The following is an 11431-nucleotide window of genomic DNA, read 5'->3' on the forward strand; positions in this document are numbered from 1 at the left end:
CAATTGTATTCATTTGAAAGACTGTGTACCAATACCTGATGCATGCTTTTAAAACAAGTTATAAATTTTTCATCTTGCCAACCCCTTTTGTCACTGACCCATTTATAAAATTAGTTTGCAAAGAGCCCACTTTTTCTTATGAGCAGTATATGGTATTTTCATAATTAAATAAATAATTGCATAATGCATGTTTTTTTTTTTTTTCTTTGTTTCACACATCCCAGCTTTCTGTTAATAGGTTTTTAAATCTTCTCAAATCTATATGAGAGGTTTCTCGAAGCAGTGACATAGTGGAAAGCAGCTCAGCCAAACAAATTAGAGAACTGGGGCTGTTGTAGCAAAGGGTCAAGAAAATAATTTAAAGGGGTCATGAACTGAGAAATCAAAATTCCCTATATCTTTATATATAAAAGATCACATTACAATAAAAAAAGACCCTTAAATTTCAAAAATCAAAACCTTCTCTCGTTAGTCTAAAAACAGCTTATATTGAAGCCAGTCTGCCAATACAATGTGTGGAATGTATGATTCTATGATGTAATAGTGTGGATAAGCACCGCCTTATGGATAAGATTAACGCCTACTTCTACATCGCTGCCTGTTTAGCCCCAACCACCGATTCGCAATGTAGTGTAAATAACAAAAGAGGAGAACACAGGATTACGCAGAAATCAAATTATAAAGATGGCTCCAAACCCAACACGATGCTATGCAGTGCCAAGTTGTGGAAAAACAGTCTTTGCACTGCCTTCCTTTTGATCCCAACATTAGGAAAGAGTAGATTAACTTTATTTTTAATGAAGATTCAGACTGCCTCAGTAAGAACTCGGTCCTTTGTTTACTTCATTTTACCATGGCTCCATTTACAAACAAGACACAATTCGACACAGGATTTTCAGAAAGATTGAAACGAAAAGACGATGTTGTTCCAACTATATTGGATCCCATAGTAATGTCGCAACACACAAGTGTGAGTAACTATTTTTATTACATGCTCACAATTGCTTTGTCTGTTATTACAGATTGTTTGATATGTTCTGAGTATCTATGTGATTTTGACCTAAATCATTGCAGCGTCCATCTATGAAGAATGTAAACTGTCAAACAAACACGACTTTTAGCCAAGAGCGTTCTGATGAGGGGGGTTAAAAACAGGACAGAAAATAGCCTATTACTTCTAAATGATGTTTTTTGATGTAAGAATCTTGATAACATTATAAAGGGACCTCAGAGAACAGTACAAAATAAAAAGGCAGTTCATGACCCCTTTAAATATATTGTGATTTAACATTACACAATTGTCTGCTGGCACAGCAGTTCAGATTTTTACTTGGCCTTTTACAAATATGAAAATATAATAATTTTAAGTAACAAATTTTTTTAAACAGTAAAAGCTGTCTTAGCAGCATTATTGCTAATTTGGGTTAAGTGTACTGTAGCTAGTGTACTGTGCATTCACTGGTCTGTAAGCTCCATTCAGCACTTTGAAAAGATGCATTTATCATCTCACTTTATCTATGTTGTTCTTTATTGTTTTGTTGTTCTTTCGTGCTATATTTTATGCATCAATCAAGGCACTTTGTGTCATTTGCTACCATTTTCTGCTCTGTCAGATGTTGCAGTTGCTTAAATGCTTTGCTGACTTTATACCTGGTCAGTCCTTTTAACCAAGTGTCTACACAGGCTTTGTTAATAAGCTCAGTGGTAATTTCAAAATATGTCACAAGCCTGAGGCTACAATTTCCCTTATACAGACTCCAAAAAACATACGAGTGTTCGAGACTGACAGAAAACACACCAGAAAACCTAAGGGTGCATCTATATAGTCTAAATAAGTATTCATAGCTTGTGAGCACTCCCTGGGTACATGACACCATGGTTACAGCCCTTAAGTACAATGGGCTTCCCAGTGCTTCCACTCTGAGTCAGGTTGTCACCCAAGCCATCCTATGAGTCCAAGCTTTAACCCTGTGGAGCAAGAAGTAGACATTACGGAGAGAGCGAGTCTGTGAGCAGGAAAGAGGAGCCTCCAGGCCTCGCTAATGACATTTTCTCCATTCTGCTGAGAGACACGTGAAGGAAGAGATGGGAGGGACGTCACTGCTGCTCCACTCTGACACTCAAATATGCCTCAAGACACATTAATAAGCAGCTAAAGTTCAAGTGTGGAGCAATAGTTGGGCCCTTGTGTGTGTTAGAGGTACAGATCAGGCTGTTAAGGCCTTGAGCACCTTTACTTGATACCTAACCATTAAATTATAAATGATTTTAGGCATTGTGTGAGGGATTTGAATAAACCTTAACATGCTGTATATCTTGGACATTTGTGCTATACAGACATTAAATTGTGCAACTTCTGAGGAGAAGTGTACTATATGTAATTTCTGAATAACCTGATTTAAGATGTTACTTTATGGTGAATACAAAGAAACCCTAAACCTGAATTAAAGGAAAGAACCAAGCCATATATACACTGCCATTCAAAAGTACAAGGTCAGTAAGATTTTTTAATGTTTTTCAAAGAATCTCTTATGCTCATCAAGGCTGCATTTATTTGATTAAAAAAAAAAAACAGTAAAAAAGTAACATTGTGAAATATTACAATTTAAAATAACTATTTTGTTATGTATTCATGTATATTATATTTAATATAATGTAAAATGTAATTAATTCCCGTAAAGGCAAATCTGAATTATAACTCCAGTCTTCAGTGTTACACAATTCTCAGAAATCATTTTAATATGCTGATTTGGTGTTCAAGAAACATTTCTTATTGTGGAAACTGTGCCTTAATTTTTTTGTGGAAACAGTGATACAATTATTTTTAGGATTCCTTGATGAATAGAAGTTCAAAAAAGAGCATTTATTTGAAAAGGAAATATTTTGTAACACTAAAAATGCCTTAACAGTCACTTTTAATGCATCCTTGATAGATAATAATATACTATAATAATATTAATTAAATGCATCCTTGATAGATAATAATATACTTCTTTTTAAAAAAAAATATAATTACTCAAAACTTTTGAACATTTGTGTACATTTAAATGTATTTATTTCTATACAAAGCAACTTACATTTAATACAGTACAGTACAATTAATTACTACTTTTTTCATTCATTGACTTGCCACTATTTATTGATCAGGATGGATCAGTAAAAAAACTTGTGTCTACTTAAGCATGTATGCAAACTGCTAATATACAACAGCACATCCTTCTCTCCTCCAACCCTATAACCCTATTTTTTTTCCTTTGGATCATATAATGTACTCTATGTCTTACTAATTGTTTTATCTCTTGCATAATAACCATGACAATTCCTTTCCAAGTCCTATTTTATACATTTAGAGGATAGACCAATTCGAAAATAACCAATTTGGGCATAAAGGTGTAAAGAGTAATTCTGGTTTCTGAAAGATGTAAAGTGGCACAAACAGTGAAACGTCCCAGTACTGTCTAAATATCAGCATTCCCAGCCAATCAAATTACAGGACCAGAAGTAACTCTTGTATAATATGCAGTAACCCTGCGTGAAAGTGACTGACTGGGCAGTAGTGCATGAATGATGTGTGAAACCTACAACGGACACTCTTCAATAGCAAAGTCGCTCAGACGGACTGTAAATCTCTGACAGAATCCACTCTCAGATGGAGCAGTCCCATGTGGGCTGGTGAAAATAAGCAAAGAGAGAAAAAGAGGGAAAAACATCCATATGCTCATCCGCACACACGGCAACCATGTCATTAAAAAAAACACATCTATAAATAGACAACCCACTCTCTTCATCCAAGACACCATGGTCCTCGCAAAACCCTCCGGAAACCACACGACCCGGGGCAAAAAAATGGCTGTGGATCTGATCACCACGTGCAGTTGGCTAAACACGTAACTGATGTTACTTTCAAATCAGCCATGCTTTATTTGCTTGTGTTGTTTTTACACAAATGCATGGATGCATAAACGCACACATACACGTCTTCTCTCTGGGCGATTAAAAAAATCATTGGTGCAAAAGGAACACAGAGCCACAGCTTTTTGGCCAGCTCAGGATTAATACTGATGATGCTTGAGGAAAGTGACACTCTGCCGAGGAAAAAAGAGAGAGAACAGTGCCTACAAAACAGCCTGAAATGCACATTCCTCCATGGGAGTGCTGTGTAACTGAAGCTCCAGGTGTTGGTGCCACACTTCACTGACTGACTGTCTGACTGACTGACTAACTGAAGACTCTGCTAATTAAAAAAAAAGAACATAAGACCGACAGAAGAAGCAGACGCAGTAAAAAGATGACTCAAACCTGACAGTTCACCACAGTTGTGGAGCTTAGTGTCTGTTTTTGTTTGCAAATTGTCTACACTTTTTACATGACTCATTCTTCAGAAACAAACTTCTGAGGAAGTTCACTGCCTACATAAGTAACATCGTAACAATAAAACAAGTGATATTACTTCATATTAAGCAGAGGATGTACAATTGCCATCTTGTGGCTGATAAAATGGGTAAAAACTCCAAAAGACTGTTTCCAAAGACTGTTTATTATGCACACTATCATAGAAACTAGATGTTTTTTTTTATTTCCTCAGTAAACAACCACTTAGAAACCGACCTGTTGACCACCTAGAAACCATATATCAACATGCTAAAAATGAATCAGAAAACTTCAGCAATCAATGTTGCGCAAGTTACTGCAACATGCAAGTTACTCAAAATTGTATATTTAGCACAACTTAAAATGCAGTCTAAATAGGCAGCTCACTTGTTTCTAGAAAAACATTATGAACTGACATTTCTAGAGACATTTCCATCAACTTCCATAAGCTCTCCAAGGTCCTGCCCTAGACTCGCCTTTAAAATATATCCAAAACTGAGGAGCATCTGAAGATCTTATAACTGATAACACAATTCATCTGAGGATAGGCAATGTAAGAAATCAAATTACTAAGAGATGAGTGGAGGTGTTGGGCAAAGAAAATGTCCCGGCATGCCTACACATGCTACACACTGGCATTCTCCATTGGACAAATTCTCACAGGAGGGTTGGCGGCAACAATCATGACACACTGTTGATCTGGAAATATCAGCCAGACAGCAAGGGAAGCTTCAATCCATCTCTCCAGTCATTTAATCATCCTCCTTAAAATGTAAATATTGGTTTAGTGGCATTAAATCATTTTCTAAATACAAGGCATATGCACTAAACAGCAACTTACAGTTATGCCAGTTTGTCCCACACAATGCCATGAGAAGAGTTAGTATGTCAGGAGAGATTCTGTTGGTGTCACATAATCTAAGCTGCAGAAAAGTGCCCTCTGACCCTGCTTTGGGAAAGTCCTACTACCCCGTGTTTGTGTGTAAACAGCTTGCAACATACTCCCCAGCAATACGGCGACAGATGCCAGCTGTAATTCCCCTTACTTTTATGTGTTTCTATGTTAAAAGGTCTTACTTCCCTAACAGACCCATTATCCACCAAAACATTTGTGCTCTAAACAGCCTGGGTCGCTGACATCACAGCGCAAGGATGGGTGTATTATTACAGTGCATGGTGAGGGGTCTCTGTCGGCTTGACTGCATATTTTTGTGAGTTGGTGAGGAAATGAGCGTGTGTGTGTGTGCGTGTGTGTGTCCTAGCACAGTTAACCAACTGGAGGAACAGATGGACTCCCCACTCTCCTTGTTGTGAAGAAACACAGCCTTCACACATGCACACACACACCTCTCAAAGCAGCATTTAACTCTAAACGGGATTTGCTGACATGTTTATGTGGGCCTATTCATACATTTAATTATAATACTCAAACAACATTTGTTTCACAGTGCTCATTATCTGATGCATAGTAAGCAGTTTTTTATTAAACATGGAGAAAAATTAAGTTTTGCCTCAGAGAGATGCTAACTATCTATCCAAGTACTGAAGACTGATATATAATTACATATTTGGAAGTATGATGCATTTTATTTCATCATCAATATTGTTTTTATGTTTTTGCAAGCAAATATATTTTATATACATATTTTTTTTTATATATTTCTCACCTTGGGTTTCCTTTACAAAAAAAAAGTGTGTATATATATATATATATATATATATATATATATATATATATATATATATATATATATATATATATATATATATATATATATATATATATTTATAAGGTTTTCAGCATTATGCAAAAGTATAGTTTGCTTTTCTTTTACAAAAAAATATATAACAGATAATTTATTAGGTTTTCAGTATTATCTGAACATTATGCTACTACAATTTAACTTATAAATTAAAAAGTACACTTTTATAGATATAATGTTACCTCGGTGGTATATTTAAATCAGCAGAAATTGCAACAGAGAAAATGAAATATTACTGAAAATTAGCTGTCTTGCTAACTTGTTAGCATTATGCCAATGCGGTTCAGAGTTACTGGAAACTGCATCATTCTGCTTAAGCAAACTCAGTTTGAGTAGGTCATATAAAATATACAGCAATCAAATCCACAGCCACTCCAGTATCTGTATGCAGAGGCCTGCAAAAGACACACTCGGTAATGCAGTCGGGCCACTGACTGAACAAGTGAGAGAGTAATTGAGAGGGAGCCGGAGAATTAGGAGCTTGACTTTAGCACATGCCAACCCGTGAGCTCAAGCTCATCCTTCTGAGGCCTGCTGGTGGGTGAGAGCAAATGGATTCGGAAGGCTTGTTCTCCAGTGGGTGCTAATGTATGGACTAGGGCACTATTAAAAGCCACTACTATGTGATATGCCTGTGCATTTAATTATTTATCTATTCATGTATTCCTCCTCTTTTTAAAGGCTTTTTGTCAGTTCTTGTGTCTAAGCCAGAAGCACAGGCTAGAGGAGGAGTGGGGCTCAAGAGAATAAGATTACACTAAGAGCAACTCTCTGTTTGATCTTCAGCAGAATAGACCTGCCTCAAATACACCCCATCTACTAAATCCCTTGCTCAACAACAACATTTCTAAACCAGAAGTCTCTGGTAGGTGTAACTGATCAAGTACATTCTGCATATGCTTATGGTGCAATGGTAATAATGATAATGGTTCGAGCCAATAGAGTGCTGCAGGGATGACGTATTTTTATAGGCCAAAACTTTGGAAATGAGTTAGTATTTTAGCACTTTTAGTTCCATCGTCCAGAATTCAGTAGTTTTTGAATGTGTTTTTAGTTAAATTCCCTGAATAAGGTCTATAGTTAACACAAGTTCAAGATATTTTCACGTTAACACTTCAAAATTTATTAAAGTTGTGTTTATTTATGAAGAATATCATGATTAACAAAATGTATAAGAATCATAAACTTCTGTTGGTCTGCATTATTCCAAAATCCAATGGAAAAATCCTATTGGGGTTTTGCCGAGGGAACCAGGGCAATGCTAACTTCTGGATTGGCCTACAAAAATACATCATTACTGCAGCACTTTATTTGGGCAAGTTCTTTGTCAAGCTGATGACATCACAAATGACCACATACAGGGACTCCACACAGAAACAGATGTGTTTTGGCCAACTTGCCCTATAATCCTAAGCCTTTCTGATCCTCTGACCCCTCCAGAGACCAGGGAAAGTGAGTGGGAGTGAGATGTTCTCTATCTGTTGATATAAACCACACCGCAGTTCTCTTATTCTTCAACTGAGAGAACCAGGGCAATACTGGTGTGCATAAATAATTAAACATAGCATAAATATTACACTGTCAGCACTCTAAAGAACCACCACAGGTGCCAGGATTTTTTTTTGTGTGTGTGTGTGTGTGTGTGTGTGTGTGTGTGTGTGTGTGTTTTTGCAGGAAAAAAATTAATGTGACTGTAAAAGAGATTTTGATTTACAACACAGTGCCACTCTCAGCAGTTTCAGCATGACCCCATTGGGCAGTAAAAAAGAAAATCAGAAATAAATGAAGCAGTCATTTAAAGCATTAATGAATGTCACAACGGCATCCACAATATGTTAGTCTCATTTTTAGATTCTTCACCAATTTCATTCTTTACAAACCCAACAGCTGCAAAAAAATACCAGCATAGGGCACCTCCTTGAGGTAAATCTTGACCTTTTATTCACTCTCATATATGACTCCTACATTTTGAGGCAGTCTTGTCAAGGCCTCATAGTCTGACATTAATAGAAATTGCAGTCATAACAGTCACAACACAATGACTAATATAACATGGCAACAGCCATTAGACCAGTGGTTCTCAATCAGGGGCCAGGCAAAGTTCCAGGGAGAAGTGTTAGAAGTAATTAAATTTAAAATCTTATTTACATATATCATTTTTAAAATAAAGATATTTATTTTATTTATTTTAAAGATATTTATAATATTTTTATTACAACAGAAGTACTTAAAGTACAACTTAGATAGGAGGACCTTTGAATATTGTGTTTGACAAGGGGGGGGGGGGGTGCTTGGAGGCAAAAGGTTGAAAACCACTGCACTATACTGCCTATTATTTATTTACAACAAATTCCATTATTAACTTACTGCATATAAACTTGACTGAGATGTTTACCTGATGTCGTTCTGCTGACGCGGTTTCTTGTTTCCGACCAGGTTCACCGTTTTTGCTTGTATGGGTTTCTCCTCTCTAAAACGAACAAACACATTTTAGTGACAGTAAATCTTTTAGAAAGAAATCTTTTGCATAAAAAAGTTTTTTCTTTAAATAACTTTTTCTAGCATTACCAACCTTCACCAAAAATGCATTTTCACAAAATGAAGGTTGAGTTATAAAGACAAAACATCTCCTTTTGTAAACAATTCTGGAATATTATTTTTAAAGAACAGTTCATCCAAAAATGAAGATTCTGTCTGCAGATCACAAATGAAGATAAATAAAGGAGTACAAAAAAATCGTATTTTATATTCCACAGAAAAAAGTCAGTCATAGAGGTGTGGAATGACATAAGGATGAATAAATGAATTTTCATTTTTGGGTGAACTACACCTTTAAGCTAGCACAGTATTGTTTTCTAACCGCCTCAAAAGCGTTGTGAGGTCGACCTCTAGCTTCTGCTTCAGGACAGAAGTTAATTTGAGAGTGAGGAACTGTCCGATTCAAACATCGATCTCATGACACACAGTAAATGAAAATGAGAGGTTGTTTATCAGCACACTAAAACAGATTAGTACACAGATTATGTGGTGATCTGTCTCTTCTCTCTAAGAGAAATACTTTGTAAACGAGGCTAAATTCAGTCATCATTTGACCTGTGACCTTTAACTATTCAAAATCAATGTTATTTATTTCTCTTTCAGAAGAGTTTCGTAACAAAAAAATGTATATACAAAGACTGAGAAATTAAATAAGTGCATGATTATTTCCTATGAGTAATATAGGACAAGAAGTGGTTAAGTTATTGATTGTTGCTGCTCAGTAAACCAATTTAAGATGCATAAATCTGATTTCAAATCTCAAGGTGGCCAACAACTAATGTAATATAAGCAATGATGGCTTCTAAATGGCAGGTGGACAGGAAGCCACGAAACATCTTCACAGTCATGATAACAGCAATAAAGAACCACAAATGGCCATTCAGAATAAAACTTTATAAACCATCCTACTTATAAACTGCTGACAAGTGCCTGTCATAAAAAGATCTCTTATTTTTACTGGTTTTCATACTTTGTGATTATAAAGGCTTTTTTTTTTTTTTTTTTACTGTAAAGCTCTTCGAGTTGAATACTGCTGCTATACAAATAAAGTCATTATTACAAGAGGATCTAACAAGAAAAGAAAAGAAAAGAAAAGAAAAGAAAAGAAAAGAAAAACAAATGAGGAAAATATAAAGCTATGACTGATGCTTCTACTCAAGCTGTGAGTGATGCTAATACTACAATCAGGGCAGATTTCAATGAATGGGTTAAGGATCCTGACGATCATGATGACGAGGCACGGAAATATTGTCGTGACCAGGCAGGAATCCTGACACTGGTGGTGAACAGTGCGGAAAATGTTCACTAACCTATTTAAAAACAAAATGCATGATGTGTCGAATAAATGAACTAATAATGTAACATGACATATGTGCTGCCCGAAACTAATCCATCACACAGTGAGGTGTAAAACAGCAGGATGTATGGAGTTGTGGATACTTAGTTCTTGCATGTTGACACACCCCTCTCTCTTTAACAGCTACACCTGTGACCAGTCACCTTTCCTTTCATTACACAAGCTGGTTTCATATGGATGTGTATGAATACACAAGCGGTGCTCATCTATGACAGGTGCCCATATGGATGGAGAAAGTGGGCATACATGGCCAGACTAACCCACCCACCCACACGTACACACACTCACACACACAGGACCCCAGGTGCAGGCATACAGCCTGATGGCTTTATTAGTAGGCTATTGCAAACAGATGCACCTACAGAAACCATCACAAGCTGTTTGCCTTTTGGTCTCCAGAAGCAGCACAAATACTACAGGCAGGCTCCCTATGAAGCGTGATGTCTTACTTGAGCATGGCCTCATCCTTTGCCTCTTCCTCCTTCTGCCGAATCATCACAGCCATGATAATTTTCCTCTCCTCCTCTGTGAGGTGACTGAGGTCCGGTAGCTCGGGCATGGAGCTCTGCGCTGTGGGTGGGCGAGGGCCGCCGCGGGGCCCCACCGAGGCGGACATATTTTACCCCTGTATGATCGGTGCACAATCCCAGCTATGTAAACCGCTATTCAGGACATAGTCCGATGGCTTATCCGCGGTTGTCGCGAGCGTGGCGAACCGTTCATCGTTGCGGCGGCGGCACCCACGGTTGTGCTTCTCTTCCTATACGGCTTTTTCTCCTGTCTCTCTCCCCCCCACCCCCCACCCGCCCGCCTGCCTCTCCCCTCCAGGTCCAGTTAAGGGTAGTCCATATCTGATCCGGAGGATAAGTGCGAGTCGACGAGAGGGTCTTGCGCTAGCTGCTGAAGCCGCCTCGGAGCTCGGGCTCTCGGGTGGGATGATGGGAGCAAAGGCGGAGTCCTCGCGGCACTCTGTTTTCCGAGCTCGCGCTGCTGCTGCTGATGCTGCCGCTGTCAGGGAGACGGAATAGTCAATGGGACCGCAGCCCCTCGAGCGCGCGCACGCCTCCTCGAGACGGCCGCGCAGCGCGCACTCTCATTTGAGAATGGGGGCTCGCTGCAAACGCGCACAGCATCCCATTTTCGCTCTCCAATCACAGCGCGCTGGTGACGCGCAGATTCACCGAGCCTGCCTGACTCGCGGAGCGCGTTGCAAGTACAAATTCAGCACGCAGCAGATGAGTGGCTAAAATATAACCTAGATAATAATAACGCACACTTAACACAGACTTGCTGTAAATGACTAACTTCACGTAGAAATGTGACCCTGCACCACAAAACCAGTGGGTCAATCTTTTGAAATTAAGATTTATACATAGGCTAATATGAAAGTTTAATAATTGTC

General features: G+C 38.0%; 1 protein-coding gene across 8 annotated transcripts in view; it reads right to left on the bottom strand.

The window, feature by feature from the left end:
• Positions 1 to 11220, bottom strand: part of LOC109095873 (regulating synaptic membrane exocytosis protein 1-like) — a 73760-nt gene extending 62540 nt beyond the window's left edge. For 4 of the 8 annotated variants that reach the window (XM_042737011.1, XM_042737010.1, XM_042737009.1 and 1 more), the window contains exons 1-2: positions 10479 to 10816; positions 8530 to 8604 (exon numbers count right to left, since the gene is read on the bottom strand). In XM_042737011.1, the coding sequence (XP_042592945.1) occupies positions 8530 to 8604; positions 10479 to 10645 (242 nt within the window). In that variant the 5' untranslated portion in view covers positions 10646 to 10816. Of the gene's footprint in view, positions 1 to 8529; positions 8605 to 10478 lie in introns of all 8 variants that reach the window. The other 4 variants (XM_042737013.1, XM_042737012.1, XR_006156279.1 and 1 more) reach the window with 3 other exon arrangements.
• Positions 11221 to 11431: the final 211 nt, after the last annotated feature.

This window comes from Cyprinus carpio, chromosome B13 (assembly GCF_018340385.1).
Source record: "Cyprinus carpio isolate SPL01 chromosome B13, ASM1834038v1, whole genome shotgun sequence".
NCBI classification, from domain to species: domain Eukaryota; kingdom Metazoa; phylum Chordata; class Actinopteri; order Cypriniformes; family Cyprinidae; genus Cyprinus; species Cyprinus carpio.